The following is a 19122-nucleotide window of genomic DNA, read 5'->3' on the forward strand; positions in this document are numbered from 1 at the left end:
CTGAAGACAACAACAACAACAACAACAACAACAACACCAAATACAGCATGTTAGTTTCTGAAACACTGAAATTAGGATAATGGTTGCTCCATTTGCTACAGTCAGCCATCACTGTGTGCACAGGATACATGATCTAGTGAACCAATTACAATAAGGTTTTTTCATTACCACCAAATGAATTAATATGCATGTAGGACAAGAATAAACAGAACTATGCCTTCACATATAATTTTAGTTGTCACAGATATATGCTGCTTTATCTTTCTTCTGATGGATGTGGTTAGAATGGGATGTAAGAGCACAGCTTAAATTGCTGCAAGTGAAGGATCGACATTTCTCCTCTTGGTTGTGAGAAATATTTGACTGTTTTCTGAATAAGTCGCAATTTCAAAATCATGATTTCTGAGGGTATAAGCTGTGATGTAACAGTACAACTTAAACTGCTGTGAGTAAAGCAGTGACATTTATATTATTCATTATCACAAGAATGTGGCTATTGTTCTCCAATTAGGTCATGGCTTCCAAAGGCAACCAACATGAAAGCAAAAAATTTAGTTTTGGTGACAGACTGATCTGTACCATAGCCCAAGGTTTAGGTTATGTTGGAAGGCAACAGTCTGGTTGTGAGTTGGAGTACAGCAGTGCAATGTATAAGTCTGCTTGTCACCAATATTCAGCTATTTTCCCAAATGCATCACTATCTCCGAGGGTGTGTTCAGGTAGGAAACCAGGAGCACAGCTTCTGTTGGTGAAGCCAATTGTTTCTTACAAACTTAATTATAAATTTCCAATTTCCCAAAACTGTCAACTTTTAAGCAGCTATAGCTCGTTGTGGCTAGTTTTTAGCATATCCTTAACATTCCCTCTAACGATTGACATGTAATAATATTGTTCGACCAGTGTCGATACCGTATCAGCACCGAGACATATTGCGAAATTTGATCCCATTTGAAAGTAAGTATCTTTCACCTAGTTGTAGTTCAATCTGAGAATGGAGTGCAATGGATGTTTTCTGGGAGAGGTGGTATTTTAAAGAATGAATCAAGCCATGTTATGGATGGTGGTTCATGTTTTGCCAGGCAGTGTGGATTGCCCAAAATGCCAAATTCCAACAATTTTTTTTGCCAAATCAGGATTCATTCCATTGTTGGCACTTATAGAAGGTACAGATGGGTAGTCACATGATCAATGTGCAATGCATGTTCAAGCAGAGTGCTGAGATCGGTACTTGGTTCAGTGATTCACCAATGATAGTTTGAAAAATCTCCAATTTCTGTACCATGTGGGACTCAATGTGCTCTCCAAAGATGGCGAGACTTGTAACAAATTTCAGTATGTCTACACATATGATAACTGACTTCTTGTCCTTCTATCAGGAAACGTGTCTCAAGTGGGTGATAAACAATTCTCAACAGTTAGGGAACCAGCAAAAGTCACTGAAATAGACAAAGCAAAATTTGGGTACAGGAAAAACAGTACAGGCCATAAAATCTGTGGAAACTGGGTGCTTGGTGGGATTCAACAAAGGTAAAAAAAATGAATTTTGGACTAAGGAAGTCTTCATTAGAAAAATCAAAGAAAAGATCCTCCCGGTTAGTGACTGCTTCAGCTTGTACAACATTTTAGGTACTAAAGGTTTTCAGCACCTTACAGTGAACCATAGTGTGAAATTTGTAGATTCTAATGATCATTCTGTTCATAACCATGTGGAGAGTATGTGGCAGGAGTCAGAGATGCAATACCATAATATGGTAGAAAGATCAAACATTTCGTGGGTTATCTACCTCAAAACATATTCCACCAAGCATATCACTTGAAAGAAATATTTCATAATTGAGGTGGGTAAACTTTACACACCCTGTGGAAATGTAATACGGTGGTTTTTTCAAACACTGCTGCAAGCATGACTGGCAATTACAATTCTGTGCCTTTCAGGGAGAAACTGGTGCCTTCACTTTCCTCACCATTAAAGGCATGTGATAGCATCACTTTGCTTTTTACTGTACACTCTGTACATTACTTCAGGCCACCTACTTTATTCCTGTTTCATGCTTAATGTTCCTTTGTCGATCGTGTGTTCGGACAGTGACAATGTGATTGGCTGATTACATCACATGTCAAGTGCTCTGATTCTGTGCTGTGACTGACTGACGAGGTCACATATCCTGTGACGCGGTTGATTAACAAAACAACATCATCATGCAGTGCAGTCTCATTTTCACAGTTTCTGAAGCTATCATGCCATATTTGGTGGATTTTGTATATATACTTGTGTATTCCAAAAATATGCAGTTTCAATGACAGCACATTAAAGATCTCTCCAAAGCACATAATTTTTTGTATGGTTTGTTCTGCTATAGTGGCAAGAAGTCTGATAATGGTATATAATAAGGGTACCACAGTTTTTGCTAATGGGGTAAATGTAAATTTTGCAAAGGTTTATCAGTTGGGCATTCCTCAGGCCACCACAGGGCAGGTTACCTTTTTATGTGATCCTACTATATTGACAGAAATGCTTCAATAGTTTGGTGAATCAATTGACAATGTTACCCATCATTTTCTGTATGCTGTCTCAATGCTGGTGGCTGTAAAGTGTCAAATTATCTCTGCTCAGCACTCATTTGGATTGTCTCCTTTCAGGTACTACTTTTTCAGGTTACCTTCCACTGGCAGGATGTCACTAGAGTGCATATCATTACTTCACACTGTCTGTTGTTTTACTGATGGTACCTGAAACTTCTCACTGAGAATTGTGAACCCTGCTTTGCCTGTGCAGGTAGTATTTGTGGCAGTATCACTATGTACCTGTCGCAGCCAGTAATTTTGTGAGGGTTTTGTGGCTGGTAGACACAACTGATATAGCAAACACTGGGAGCTGCATAACTGCCTTTCTAGCTTCAGTGTTTCCTTATCATTAGGTAACATTCACATTTTGAATTTTTCCTCTCCTTAGTAAACACAGGAGAGTTATCATCCCATTGTGTGTGGTCACCAGAGTAACTGATAGAAAGTGGAAGGAAGGTGCATATCACCAGAGTAACTGATAGAAAGAGGAAGGAAGGCGCATAACATTTACAACTTGTGTACATATCAGTCACATTTTTCACACACAGCTTTGTCTCCATGTGGAAATGACGTGTGTCCACACCATTGCCAACAGTTGCAATGCATGGGATCCAGGATATATCCTTAAATTGATGAATTCTGTTTTAAAGTACTCAGGCAATGTTACACTGTCTAAGATAGACATGAAAGCCACTGTTTCTTCCTGCTCATTCATTTCGTAATGTTGCACATCTTCAATTCTACTTTTCCTTCCTGCTCCTGCTTCCGGTGTTGGGCTGTGTATAAAATCTTTGCATGATACATCATCTTTGTTAAAACTGGTGATGATACACCGTGTGATCAAAGTATCCGGTCACTCCAAAAACAGTCCGCCCCGATAGCTGAGTGGTCAGTGTGACGGATTGCTGTTCTACAGGCCCGGGTTCGATTCCGGGCTGGGTCGGAAATTTTCTCTGCTCAGGGACTGGGTGTTGCACTGTCTTCATCATAATTTCATCCCCATCTGGCACCCAGGTCGCCCAATGTGGCGTCAAATGTGATAAGATCTGCACCAAGGCGGCCGGACTTGCCCTGCAAGGATCCTCCCGGCCAATGACGCCAAACGCTCATTTCCATTACTCCAAAAACATATGTTTTTCATATTAGGTACATTGTGCTGCTACCTACTGCCAGGTACTCCATATCAACGACCTCAGCAGTCATTAAGACATCATGAGAGAGCCAAATGGGGTGCTCCGCAGAACTCACAAACTTCGAATGTGGTCAGGTGATTGGGTGTCACTTGTGTCATATGTCTGTACGCGAGATTTCCACACTCCAAAACATCCCTAGGTCCACTGTTTCTGATGTGATAGTGAAGTGGAAATGCGAAGGGACACATACAGCACAAAAGCATACAGGCCAACTTCGTCTGTTGACTGACAGAGACCGCCGACAGTCGAAGAGGGTCGTAATGTGTAATAGGCAAACATCTATCCAGACCATCACACAGGAATTCCTAACTGCATCAGTGTCCACTGCAAGCACTATGACAGTTAGGCAGGAGGTGTAAATGTAATGTCATGTGACTAGGGCCTCCCGTCGGATAGACTGTTTGTCAGGTGCAAGCCTTTCGATTTCATGCCGCTTTGGTGACTTGCGAGTCGATGGGGATGAAATGATGATGATTAGGACAACATAACACCCACTCCCTGAACGGAGAAAATCTCCAACCCAGCTGGGCATCAAACCCAGGCCCTTAGGCTTGACATTATGTCGCACTGACCACTCAGTTACCGAGGGAGGAGGTGAAAAAACTTGGATTTCATGGTCGTGCAGCTACTCATAAACCACACATCATGCCAGTAAATGCAAAATGCTGCCTCACCTGCTGTAAGGACCATAAACATTGGACAATTGAACAGTGGAAAAATGTTGTGTGGAGTGACGAATCACGATACACAACATGACTATCTGATGTCAAGGTGTGGGTTTGGCGAATGCCTGGTGAACGTCATATGCCAGCATGTGTGGTGCCAACAGTAAAATTAGGAGGCAGTGCTGTTATGGTGTGGTCATGTTTTTCATGGAGGGGGTTTACACCCCTTGTTTTGCATGGCACTATTGCAGCACAGGCCTACATTGATGTTTTAAGCACCTTCTTGCTTCCCACTGTTGAAGAGCAACTCGGCGATGGTGACTGCATCATTCAACCCGATCGAGCACCTGCTCATAATGCATGGCCTGTGGCTGAGTGGTTACATGACAATAACATCCTTGGAATGGACTGCCCTGCACAGAGTCCTGACCTGAATCCTATAGAACACCGTGGGGATGTTTTGCAATGCTGACTTCATGCCAGGCCTCACCAACTGACATCGATACCTCTCCTCAGTGCAGCACTCCATAAAGAATGGGCTACCATTCCCCAAGAAACCTTCCAGTACCTGTTTGAACGTATGTCTGTAAGAGTGGAAGCTGTCATCAAGGTTAAGGGTGGGCCAACACCATACTGAATTCCGGCATTATCGATGGAGAGCGCCATGAACTCTTAAGTCATTTTCAGCCAGGTGTCCAGATACTTTTGATAACATAGTGTATGTAGCTCTACACAACAGGATCCTCCCATAGTATTTTCTTTTTAAGAAGGGCAGTAGTTTGTTGATACACAGTTGTTTCAACTAAAAGTGTTTCCTAAATTCCCAGCAAGCCTGTCTTAACTTTTCTGGACAGAAAAAGTGAAAACTTTTTCAAATGGTCCATTGTGTTTCTTTACGACTAAACTACATTTTACAATACCTGACATCATATTCCAGTCTTAAAAGTCCTTTTAAGATGACTTCTCTGTGGAACAGCTTCGATTTGTTCTCGTAACTGGTTGTACGTTTTTACTCATCAGTGACTCAATCTCTCCAAAACGAGTTTTATTGTTTGGATTAGTAGGTCCACTGATACCACAGGAAATACATGTTGACTTAGACAGAGTCCAACATAAACAAACCTACTGAAAATTAGATTGGCAGACGTTCCAGAGGCTATTGACTAATGACTACCCCAACCACAATCCATTCCATTGACACTCAATTCACCTTCAGGGTGAGATTTTTTTTTAAGAGATTGGTATCAACCACATGACCTCTGTGGTCAACTCAGAATCCCTGCTCCCTGTGTGCCACACATAACTCCATTGTTGTGCCTAATGAGAACACTGGAATACGCCTAGAATTTACATAGGACTGGCAGCACTGACCAGTCCCCAGCCAAGGGTTGTATGTACCCCCTCATTTCCGTAGAAGTCCTCACAGCAAATCAGTTAACCAGAGAACCTGACAATAACTATTCACCTTTCTTCAGTTTTCTGAATCTGTTTAGCAAAAACTGAAACTTTGGTGTTCTCCAAAGGTTAACACTGTAATGAATGCATAATTAAGTTCCACATGCTATTAGTCACACATCTGGTATCTTTGAGGTGACCAGTCATGGATGTCTGGAGAATTTTGACCCCAGAGTGAATGTTGCTCGATAGCCATTTTGACTGTTCCCACACACCTGCACAACTCAAGTAGAGTAGCAAAACTTTTTATGACTTCTAACTAGTGAGCTAGCAATGTTCAATACTGTTATACATGCGAACGACTATCACTACTGAAACTGCTTTGCTACATATTTTAGAAACACGTTTGTCTTTCACTATTTATGTTGGAGTCTTAATCACCTATTTTGACAATTTTCTTCACCTCACTACATTTCTTTAATTTTTGTTCTTTAATTTACAGTATCTTGTGTATTTTTTAAGTGAAAGCTAAATATATTAGTTCAGGCATAACCTCCTTTATATTTTTAATTTTAAGTCCTACTATCAGTGCCTAAGAAGATATCTATATAAAAATTACTAACTTACCAGTTCGAGTTATTTACTGCCACATATATGGAACTCAAGAGTATTTTCACTTTACTCTCTGAGTATGATGATATTCCACTCCAAGCTGAAAGAATGAGGAAATCCCTAATTCCATACCACACAGCAAGAGGATGTGGTTGAGGTGTTCCATTATCCATTGAATGTGGTGGGAAATCATGCTCAAATCTCATGATGTCTTCTAGAACCTGTGACTTAGATTCCTCATTTTCCTCATCCAATGGACTGGAAATATCATCAGATGAGTCGACAAGCAGGCGGTGTCTTGTAAGTCTGAATTCAACGTCTGTAATGAATAAGTAACATTACTAATCTCAGAGTTAAATGTGCTCTAATCAGTAGTGGTACTATTGCCATCAAACCACAGATAGATAAAAGTTGTCCGCTTGGCATAAAATGTTACTGAAACTTTTACAAAGAAGTGGGGATAAGACAGCACAAAGATTATATAAGTTGCCAAGGGAGACACAATGGGACAAGAGGTTCAGAAGGTGAGACCAGAACTGAATCAAATCAACAAGATTTAAGGAAGAAAGCCAACACCAAGAAAACTGCTAACACTTAGCAGAAAAGGGTCAAAAGAAACATCTGATACCACCTGTCTGCCTTGACCCCTGATGTAAGTACGTTGTGTTTTGTGACATCACTGTGCTGCTGTGTTTTTGGGTTGGGTCATGTTTGTAGGTGGAATGTTGTTGTATTTAGTGGCGCACTCTTAAGGTGGATGGTCATGTCTGAAGATGAATGTCTTATGTGCAGTATTCAGTCATTTCACTTTGTGTAATCACTATGTGAATTTGTGGTTGAAGAGTGTGCCATATCGCTAGTGAGGTACGCTGATTTATTGTTTCGGGAGTTCCTGTGCGGTGATAGGTATGATCAGTGTTGCGATTTTTTATGGACTGGAATGTAATAGTGCTTTCTTTTGTTAGCGATGGATATAATGGAAATATTTAATACTTATTCATTCTGAGTTGCACTGGTTGAATGATATGATGATGACCATAAGGTTTTTGCAGCAGTTTGGCCTGATTTCTGACTACATGAGGTCTCATATGTAATGGGAGTATGCAGCTGACTAGAGTCCCATCTTCTCAGACCAGGAACTCAGGATGGTGTCACCTTGACAATATTTGGCGATTTATCCAATGGGGGGGCCTGGTTCAAGATCTAGGTGGCCAGCAGGGAGACTGTTTCACTCACACATTTTCTGTTATCATTCATCCTTACATCTTTGAGGAGTTATATTGTTTTGCTTTCTGAGGACTGGTTTATGTGTGTTTAATTAGTTTTAATGCATTGTTTAAGACTTGTTTGTTTTGGTGTATAGCTTTTTTTTATTTTAATTGGCCAAGTGCATATGTATCTGGGGATTTTGAGTTTTCACTTTGTGTGTGAGTTTTGGAGTTGCTGGCTTTGTTTTAACTACATAAGTGAAGGGAATTTTCCAATTACCCATTCTGGAGTTGCATGTGCTAATTTTTTTAGTATCAAGGGCTTTGTTTGTGCTATATAGTGATTTTCTTATCTGTAGCATTATGTTATATACTGCGAATTTTTTGGGTTCCATTTTGTGGATAACTTTTGTTTTGTGAAGATACTGTTTTTTGTATTGTTGTATATCTAGCTCATCCCAGTTCTGAAACCTCTACTTCCAGAGGTTGTCCTGTTAAGTTTCATTTTATTGCTGTGCTGTAGTGAAATATTCTCAAGTCTTTTTATTTTTGTTAACATATGTATGTAAGTGATGTTATAGTAACCATACTGTACATGCTGAAAGTATGGGTGTCGGCCATCTTAATGACATTACGGGTGGAATCGGATGTTTTCATAATGCCCAAAAAAGAAGACAACCAGTATCAGAATACAGGCATCAGAGAACAAGCAATAGGTGTAAACTGGGATGGAGAACATAAGAGAATATGAACAAAGTCAATAAAGGACAAATTAGAAAATAAATGATAATTAAGTAAGTTTCAGATAAGAGTGAAAAAGGGAAAAAGCCATGATTAAAGAAGCATAAATAGAAATAGAAGAAACAAGACAAGGATGAAATTAAAAGTGAATAGTAAGAGTGGTTGGATAAGATAAATGTTAAAAGGGCTCATGAAAAAGTAAGAGACGACAAAGAGTCAGAAGTAGAATAGAACGAGATAAGAAAAAAAAAGTAATTAACATTTCACACAAAACCCAAATCAGAAAAGGAAAATACGTGTAAGTAAAATAAGGTCTTTGTGTGTTCTAAAACATTTATTCCAGAGAGCAGCATTCATATTTCAGTAAAAGAACATAGACATAACAGTGGCACACAGTATGGTGTACAATGGGGTAATCTGTAGATTATTTCCTCATATAAAAAATAAATAAAACAAAAAAATGATTGTTCACAGAAGAAAGACATAACTTTCAGCTTTTTAAATTTAGTTTACTGAACAATTTCAGTACTCAAACATTTGTGCAAAATTAGCAACGTTTTGAATCAAAGAACACAAAGTCTTTCAGTAACCAAAAATTGCAAGTTAATACTTTTGAGGTAGATCATTCGAATACAACAGGGTAAAATACTGTCTGTTTATGACAGCTATGCTTAAGTGCATCCCTATGATCTATTCAAATAATCTATTTAAATTATAAAAATGCTTAGAGGTAACAAAATTAATACTTTCAGATTCGAAACTGTCATAGATTTCCCCAAAACAAAATTATCATGGACAAATTTTGTATAATTTCCACAAAAGATGCATGCTAGAAAAATTATGTAAATAATTTTCGTTGATGCAGCCCATGAATTGTCAACTGTAGCTATTCATACAAAACTTTAACTGGTTCTGCAGGCACAACAACAAACGTATTTGACACAAAACTGCGAAGCCATACCAACGCAAAAGAAAATTAAAATACAACTCATTAGCCACTTTTTCTGCAAATCGTTTTAATATGTAGATTCAAGAATAGAAGAGTTATGTTTGCCATATGGCAGTGTTCACTATGAAGCTGCAAAACACACAGCACTGTATCGCAGACAGTACTCAGTGTTTACAGATAGGAGTAATTATTTCATTGAAAAGTACCAGTGTAATCAATTAAATTAAACTGCAGGCAAGCTACATACAGCAACTCTTTAGAACTAACTGGGGAAGCAGCAGCATTTTTCTTGCTAATTTACTTAAGGAGTACAGTAATATTTCTTTATCAATATTGTGTTCAGATTGAGTTCCCATGATTTGCTTGTCTTTCATTCATCGTTTTACATCCCTAAACATTCCACCTGATAGGCTCTACGGAACACTATGGGCGAATTTACGTAATTTGATTAGAGATGGCTCCGAAGAAAGCTATAAGACTGCATAAAAACACGTAACTACGCTTTTGTAAAACACAAGGCTTATGACAGTTCTCTAACAGCTTATGTTTAATATTTACACGGACGTTAATATAATGTAGCAATAGTGAATTTATCGAAAATTCAGTTTCACACGATAAGCAAGTCAGTCACCATTTGGAAATTGTAACTAATGGAATGTGAAACGTCATTTACCTGCAAAATTAATGTTTTCCGTTTTCGTTTCCCATTTACCAGTACTGAGTTCTCCTTTCTTTAACAGAGGTCCACGTTTGAGTTGTGGAATCTTCCATTCGCGAATGATTTCTTCTAAACGAAACATAAACATCTCCCATTCCGATGCTGCCGTAAAGTCATAATGAAAATGTTGATCGTCAATTTCTTCATTCATTGCTTCACTAAATCCGCTTCACCACGCGATCAAACCGCACAACAAACACAAAACAGCTGAGACTGACAGTTTACGACCAAAGACAAATAGCAGGAAAGATATCACCAGCGTTTACTTGGCGTATACAGACGAATGACGATAGATATCTTCATGGTCATGGAGGTAAGAATATTCTTACCTCCATGTTCATGGTGAACGCACAGTCTAACCACAGTCTGTGGTCTAACTGTGGTGGACGCCAGAGATTCGGGTTTTTAGCAAAATCAGGATTTTAACACAGTACTTTTGAGTAGTAATAGTTACTGATAGCGACTTATGTACATAAAAATGTATGTACTTCATCTCAAAACAAGAATTTTTTTTCTCCTTGGAATGGTCGGAGGGGAGGTCAGTTCTGTTCAAGTACAAGATGTTCATTCAGATCAGTATCTCAAAATATGAGGAGCTGAAGTTTCATAGACTGCTAGTATTCAGAACTGGAACACAGGTTACATCTACTGAACATTATGATAAAAATGAATCGAAATGAAAACACTGTAGTAGAAAAGTTGCGACGCATATCAGTTTTTAAGAAAATCGCGATATTTAACACTTATAAGCTGCGTGTTATATGACAGTCAACTCAAATGCTTTATTTCTCAGAATAGTTTCTCTGGAAACAACGCAATTCACAAAACGTGACATGCAGAAGAATAAATGGGCAAATATTTAATCAGCCTGAGGATCAATGTTTCTAAAAACTGTTCTTCCTAGTAGTGTTTCAGCACCAAATATAAGAAGCATAGTACTAAGTATTGGTGACATCCACACAAAGTATATTGTTATACAGATAAATTAATAAGTAAATACATCATGGCCTAATATACTTAAAAGTAAAACAAAGGTACCAGCAATAAGAAGCGTTTTCTCCACAATGACATAACCAGTTTCTTCTTTCTTTTGACGAAGTTGTCTTTCACCTCTATTGGTGTAAAAGATTCTGAACGATGAATGGACAATAGTGCTAATCCATTTAGCCTTCTCTGATAGATCAAAACACAATCATGAACTTAATTCAACGGGTACAGCAGCGTACATTACATATTTTTAGAATTTGTAAAAATTAATAATTGATGACCTAGTAATTGTTATATGACTTAAAGTGAGACAATAAACTTTAAACCTAATATCTCTTCTTGAGTTTCACAGTTATATTTCGACTCTCTTTAAAGTGGAGAATGGCCTCTCTGCTGTGGCTATAGTGAAAGGAAGTACGGCCAGTATCTTTAGAAGCTTATTAATATTTGGTACATGTCTTTGTTGAAGTGCTTCCGTGGCAAATGAAGGTCTGGAATCTTTTCATAAATTTGCTTTTCCATAAAAAAATTCAGCAAGGACATCTTCAGCTACACATACCTATCTTCAATGTGGAATTCAGTTAAGACCTTGAAGTCTTCTCATTCTTCACTACTTAAGGGAAATTCACTGGTTGAAACCATGATCTGTGAAGAAAATCCAGACAGCGCTTCCTTATATTCTGTAAGCCTTAACTCTATTATAAAACAATCTAAAATGGGATAAAGAGTGCCAGTCAGTAGTACTCTTCAGAACCATGCATCAAATAGTTTGGTCTTTTGGATCTTAATCCTTTGGGGAACCACGACTGATACGTCAAGCTTTTGACGGATTTCATCTCCTCTCTCAGAAACAGTCACGAAAGTTTTTGTAGCATCATGCCACACAACTTCCAATTCTTCTCTAGTGTCTTCAGCAGATTTCATGGTTTCTCTCAAAAATGGTATTAGTTTCTGAAGAATTTTGCTTAATATACAACCAAATGCAAATACATCAGCTATCACTAAGAGAAGGAAGGCAAATTGACACTGCAGAATAGAACACATTAAAGAGTTTGCCTTTGTAGCTGTGTGTAAAGACTCATTTGGCCGGCTGATATGACAGTCACTGCTTCAATCAAGAGCTCCAGAAGCAACAAGAAATCAGTGACAGCATCAGATATTTCAGTCGTCTGAGCTGCGCAAAACTATTCAGAGTTTCTGCACTATGCGATCCAAGTACCCAAAAAGTAATGAGCTGTCTCATTACTCTCTAAAGAGTTCCTAATAGCCTGAATTTCAGCTTCTTACTTAATTAAGACAGTGGTTTGAAAAGTGGATGTAGAGTGCTGTAGGATGTGTTGCTCTAACTACAGCTTACACTCCTTGCAGATTCCCTGATGTAGGTGGATTTCCACCATAATCTTGTCTTCTTAGATATGGAGTATCTATACCAATTTCTTTCAGCTCTTCTAACAGAGAAGATGCCGAAACTTCCTGGCAGATTAAAACTGTGTGCCAGATCGAGACTCGACCTTGGGACCTTTGCCTTTCGCAGGCAAATGCTCTACCATCTGAGCTACCCAAGCACGACTCACGACCCATTCTCACAGCTTCAGTCCTGCCAGTGGCTCGTCTCCTACCTTCCAAACTCCACAGAACTTTTTCTGACAAATTTGCTGAAAGAATGAATTGTATGAATCTTTCCTTAGCAATTATAATTCCTTGTCATCATGCAAAGAAACCTTTCTATCCCACTGAAATCAGCAGTCTCGTCAAAAATACTGAAATGATCTGGGATTTATTTAATTTTCAAAAAGTAGTTAAGGAATTATAACATCACATGAGTCAATTTTTTATGGTATAACTTGTATACTTATTCCTTCTTCGAAAAACTTGTAAAGCTGATTTTAACTCATTGCCTGAATTCGCACAAAATCTTACTACAGCCCAAAAGTTTCCTTCATTATAGATCGGTAGTTCCTTAGAATGCATTATTCCATAATCCTTCCTTCCCCTTAAAGCAAGTTCTTACCCAGCATAAAACATAACAGCTTCAATTATAGGCATTAAATTCTATTTTCTACACATCTTAGTTTTTCCCTATAAGTAAGTTGCTGACAGACGTCTCAGGTTCCTTTTCTTTGTAGATAAAAATAGATCTGCATCAAGAACGTAATTTTTTAGCTACTGATTTGTTGTGTGCTTGTCGAAATATTCTATTGCTTTCTTACAATTGCTGTACAGTATTTATTTTTACACAGGGAACCGAGGGGTTGAAACTTGATCCAATTGTTGCCTTTGAAAATAAGACGCACAATCTGTAGTAAACAGTGTATGGTAGACACTTCCATTTACACAGGTGTCTATGTTGAAATATGAGGTTTTGTCCCTTTTTACGGTTCTGCACCTCAGTTGGTAAAAACGGAACTGTTATAGGGTCACTTTGTTACCCATCTGTGTGTCTGTCTGTCAGGGTGTTCAAACCCTTTTTTTGAGGAATGAACAGATGGTATCAAGTTGAAATTGATGTCACAGACTAAGGTTTATGTTCCCTTGGTAGTGTAATAAACATTAGATTATAAGTCAGTGCAGTCAAAAGATATGACCATTCATGTCACATATTTTGATACTCTCGAACTCACTAACTGAACCCTATAGTGTACTTCCAGCTAATTTAGGATGATGAAATTTAGGAAGAAGCAAGGTTTCAAGGTATCAGTTGAGGAAAAAACAAAAAAACTGTTAATTTGTAACTACATCACACAAACATCACAATTTAAGAAACGAGCAGGTAATTTGCAAAGTTGAACAGCAGTAAATTGATCTGTTTTCATTACAACAGATAGAACAGTATAAAATTAGGAAAATCGGAAGAAAATATTAGATAAACGAATTTTTCAAAAATGTATTATTATTTTTTGAAAGAAATCATTTTCTGCAATGTGCAGTGTCTTACACGAAACAAACACTTTATTTTTTTAGCGATTAGCTGTTCTTAAATTAGATTATCAAGCAGCGTTATACAAAATTACACTTGTATTATCAGTTTGTCTGCATGTCATTTTTTTTATAAATCTGTAAGCTACTAAACGGGTAATGCGTGTTGTTATTTGAAGACTTACGCTGATCTGTTTTATTGTACTTTATGTATTGCTACAGTGGATTAATGGGAATATAGGCTGCGTTTATTTCGTAAGAACGTCACATCTGAAATTTTACTATGTATAGCCATTCAAAGGGAATAAGTGACATAATTACATGTTGATCTTTCCCCACTTCTGTGTGGGCCATTGCATGCTCACAAAACAAACAAAAGAGTAAAACAAAATTTTAAGAGCCACGGTGGGCTCATCATCAAGGTGCATGTAGCAACCAGTGACACCTTAAAATATTCTGTTGTATCTAATAATTTTGGTAGGAGTCTAGCTAACATCCAAAACTTCTGTGCTTGATGTTGCTTGTTAATACCCAAGACATCGAACTTAGCTAATTTCCAATTAAACATAGTTTTCTTTTCAAATAGAAAACATCTTCAAGGAGCAAAATGATTGCTTTCAGGAAATTAGATGCAGCTGTGGAATCGCATAAAAAGAGTATTCTTCCTTTTTTTTTACATGCTACAATGCAGGACAGAACAGATACTCTGGCGCTGTGGTAAACGCACTGTACCTGTATTTGGAAATACCGGGGAACAAACCCTTCTTAACTCATAAATTTTTTTCCGTAATTGCTGTTGTGGTAGTCAGTCAGAATACTGCTTTGATGCAGCTGTCTTCTGTCCGACTGAAGTCTCATTATCTCTGCATAAATATTGTCACCCACATTCATTTTAATCTGCTTCTTGTAGCCAGATGATGATCCGCTTCTACCGCTTTCACCTCCGACATGCTAAATAAAATCCTGAAACTCCCTGGCAGATGAAAACCGTATGTCGGTCTGGAATTCGAACCTGGGACCCTAGCCTTCCTGTTGAGATAACCAAAAACTTGACTCACTATCCGCCCTCTTGGCTTTACTTCCACCAGTACCTCTTATCCTGCCTCCAAACTTCACGTATGTTCTTCTATATACCATGCCGAACTAGCATTCCTACAAGAAAGGATACTGCGGAGAAGTGGCTTAACCACAACCGAGGAGATGATTTCTCTCTGCAGATGATAATCGTCTTTCTTCCAGGAATACAAGAGAACTTCTGTGAAGTTTAGAAGATAGGAAAACAGCTACTGCTGGAAGTGAAACTTCGAGAGCGGGTCGTGTGTCGTGCTTGGATTGCTCACTCGGTTAAGAGCACTTGTCCACGAAAGGCAAAGCTGCTAGGTTGTAGGTCCCATCCGTCCACACAAATCTAATCTGCCAGGAAGTTTCAATCCAGCACATTCCGTCACAGAGCGAAAATTCATTTTGACTGTATCTGGATGTCTATACGGCGCTTTGACCCGCCATTCACATGAATGCGAGTTCAGCGTCTTACGAATGCGCCATCTTGCTCGGTACGTTCGAGTAACTTGTAAATGCATATATATTGCATTAACAGGACTGCTATTCTTTGAAGCTTTATTTAACAATTGTACATCTAGGCGATAAGCTTGTTTCTACTGCACTGCCATTTTCAAGCGATCTTCCGTTATATAGCACTATTAGTATGTACAATTTTTACATTTTAGATCTGATTGTTAACAGTGTGTCGAGTACTTACTTCCATATCTCATCGTTGACGTTGTAGCTGTCAAATACTTTCGTGTATTGTATTTTTAGCACAGACTAACTTGTTTTTGTACTCGACGAATTGTTACAAACCAATGAGATACATAACGTAAAAACTGTATATACTAATAGCGCTATATAATTGCAGATCGCTTGAAAATAGCAACGCAGCCGAAATCAGCTATCGCCTAAATTTAAGACTGTTAAATAAAGCTTAAAAAATATCGTCCTGATAGAATAATATTTATAAAATGCCTTTACGAGATATCTACTTCGACTCTGAGGAATACAAAAAGTACGACTGCCTCTCTCAGGGATGAGAGCGTGTTCTCACGCTGCCATCAATGCGACGTAACAGATTCATCTGCTCAGATAAATCCTAAATAGTTTTGACTTTCTTTTACTTCTAAACCGCGGTCCATACGACTGAATAGTCCCGCTTGTTCTGCTTTTAGGACGATCAAGATTACGTCACCCATGTTCTTTGGTGAGGTGCTGACATCGAACGCCACATTGTTAATTACCGGTTTTAGGGCCTTTCGCTCATTTTTCGAAAGATACAGAAGACGTCAGTGATTGTCTGACAATTCTCATCGTTCTATAACACTACTGTGCTGCCAAGAAGCCATTACCTTCTGTCCTTCGTCAAGTAATATGAACCTTCTATCCCTCCATTCCCCTTCATACCATGCCATGTTACTTATCCTCCACGTGATTCGGACGAGATGATTTCGATTGTAGGGCCAAGCCCTTAATATTTTATAATAAGAGTGTAGATTTTTGAATACTCGATCGTCAAATCAGGCACTGAAATCCTGTAATAGGAAACTGTCAAAAAAATGGTTCAAATGGCTCTGAGCACTATGGGACTTAACTTCTGAGGTCATCAGTCCCCTAGAACTTAGAACTACTTAAACCTAACTAACCTAAGGACATCACACACATCCATGCCCGAGGATTCGAACCTGCGACCGTAACAGTCGCGCGGTTCCGGACTGCGCGCCTAGAACCGCTAGACCGCCACGGCCGGCAGGAAACTGTCTGCATACTGTATGTTAGATTGCTGTTTAACGAAATATCAACATGCATGTGACCATAAAAGTAGTATCAAGTTCCAAGTGTAACAACGTTGAAGCAGACGTGAGCAGTTTTAGTAATACTGAGGCATTTCATCACGAAAATTACTGATCTATTCATGTAACTTCAGTTTTCACTTAAAACACAAAAAGGCGAAGAGTTTTAGATGAGGCACGTATCAAAGCGACTGGAAAAAACGTCAGGTGACTCCAGTACATAAGAAGGATGAAAGAACGGACCCAGAAAACTACGGATCAATATCCTTAGCGGCTGTGTGCTGTAGAATTATTGGGTGTATACTATATTCAAATATAATAAATTTCCTTGAGAGAAAGAAGCTTCTGTCCGTTAATGAAAACAGAGTTAGAAACCTAGCTTCCCCTTTTCTAGCACGATATCCTGCGATGGATTAAAAGCAATAGGTAGATTCCATATTCCCAAATTTCCGGGTACCGTTTGACACAATGCCACGCGACAGTCCGTTAACGAAATTCCGAGCATACGTAAAATGTTCCCAGATATGTGGCTCGAAGACCTTTTAAGCCATGGGACCCAGTATGTTGTACTGGACGACGAATGTTCATCAGAAGTAAAGGTATCGTTAGAGTCCACAGAAATGTGATAAAACCAACCTTGTTCTGTATTTAAATCAACGATCTGCAGGATAGGGTGAGCAGAAATATGGGACAGTTGCTCATAGGCTGTAGCGTGCAGGAAATCATTGTCGTTGGGTGACTGTAAGAGGGTATAGGATAACTTGCACAGAATTTCTATTTCGTGCGACGAATGGCAGTTAGACGGAAACGTGAAAAATGTAAGATAACTTCGATGAGTAGGGAAGACAATCATGTAATTTTTGAACACAGTATGAGCTGTGTTCTGCATGACACTGCCACTTCGATAAAAATATTTGGGTGTATCCGTGCACAGCGATATGAAATGTAACGATCACATAAGGTCGGTTTTAGGGAAAGCGATGGTCGACTTTGATTTATTGGGAGATTCTCACGAAACATTATTTAGAAAGTTTAGAGTAGGGGCATCTGCACGAGGCTGCAGAACACTTCTAACGTCGCCAACATGGATTTCATGCAAGGACCGCGAAGACAATATGAGAGAAATGAGGGATCGTAAGGAATCATATAGACAGTTGATATTTCCTCGCTTCACTCGCGAGTGGAGGCGGAAAGGTAATGACTTGCAGTGATACAAGGTACCCTCCGCCATTTACCGTATGGTGGATTGCGGATTATGCTTGTAGACTCGGATGTAGATGTCTTCATCGTCGACAACTTCGCGGCTCTCGTAATGTTAACATGGGTCGATACCAACATTTGATAACATGTGTATGTCGTCACTCTGCATTTGCCATTCACTACTTGAAAACATGACTGAAGTTCACAGCGCCGTTCACAGAACTGATAACATAGAGTGTAACCAAATAGGAATTGTAGCATGAACACATACAGAACGTACTGCCCATTATTATTTTAAGGTTGGCGGAACAACAATAAGCTGTTCAGTTTCCTAGGAAATGACATCTCAACAGAGCACAGAGGTTATATAAGAACAGCAGCGGGCGCGAAATTCAGGCCAGTCTAGCGACGAGAGAAGTACCTGTCTGATGTTGGTGAGTCTATACATCAGCGCGTTTACACATGCCAGCTTAGTCCACTCATGCCTACTTAGTCCACACATGCCTGCTTAGTTCAGATACGTCTGTGTAGTTCGCGGAAATACAGAAGCGTCCGATCTTACCCGTCGGCTTTGACCCATGACGTCACAAATACCGCGGAAACGACCATAAACAACAATTCCAATATGGCGGATATAAAAACATCGAATACATATTGTAAACACTGAAATACACAAGTTTCACAAAAAGCCTAATGAGTGTAACGGGACAAGCGTGGGAAATTGGGGGTTTTTGGGTGGGGAGAAACTAAATATGTCGTTATGCGGTGGGGGGAGTCTGCAGTGCCCCCCCATCCCCCCACAGGCTTCATTAGTGTCAAATTTATATTTTCGAATCATAGGCGGCCGCTGCCGCGGCCGCATTCCAAAAAAAAAAAAAACTCCCAACCTAACCTCAAGTGGGCTACGCTACAGATCAATATGTTCATCAAATTGCTTCATATTACGTATACATGTTCTTTAAACAAGAGTACATCAAACCATGTATTAGGTTTTCCGCGCCGTAATGACGTCACACACCACAACCCGCTTACGTCACGGGTCAAAGCCGACGAGTAAGATCGGACCTTTCTGTTGACCCTAGTTCGCATATGCTTGCTTAGTCCAAATATGCCTGCTTAGTCCACATATTCCT

At 39.1% G+C, this 19122-nt stretch overlaps 1 protein-coding gene across 1 annotated transcript in view; it reads right to left on the reverse strand.

Annotated features, from left to right (window-relative positions):
- The window catches only part of LOC126234959 (rab3 GTPase-activating protein catalytic subunit), a gene marked incomplete at its 3' end in the record, with an annotated part of 492900 nt that extends 482524 nt beyond the window's left edge, over positions 1-10376 (reverse strand). Inside the window, exons 1-2 of the mRNA XM_049943698.1 lie at positions 10002-10376; positions 6446-6749 (exon numbers count right to left, since the gene is read on the reverse strand). Of these exons, the coding sequence (XP_049799655.1) occupies positions 6446-6749; positions 10002-10197 (500 nt within the window). The remainder of the gene's footprint in view (positions 1-6445; positions 6750-10001) is intronic.
- Positions 10377-19122: the final 8746 nt, after the last annotated feature.

Source organism: Schistocerca nitens, chromosome 2 (genome assembly GCF_023898315.1).
Source record: "Schistocerca nitens isolate TAMUIC-IGC-003100 chromosome 2, iqSchNite1.1, whole genome shotgun sequence".
Classification (NCBI taxonomy): domain Eukaryota; kingdom Metazoa; phylum Arthropoda; class Insecta; order Orthoptera; family Acrididae; genus Schistocerca; species Schistocerca nitens.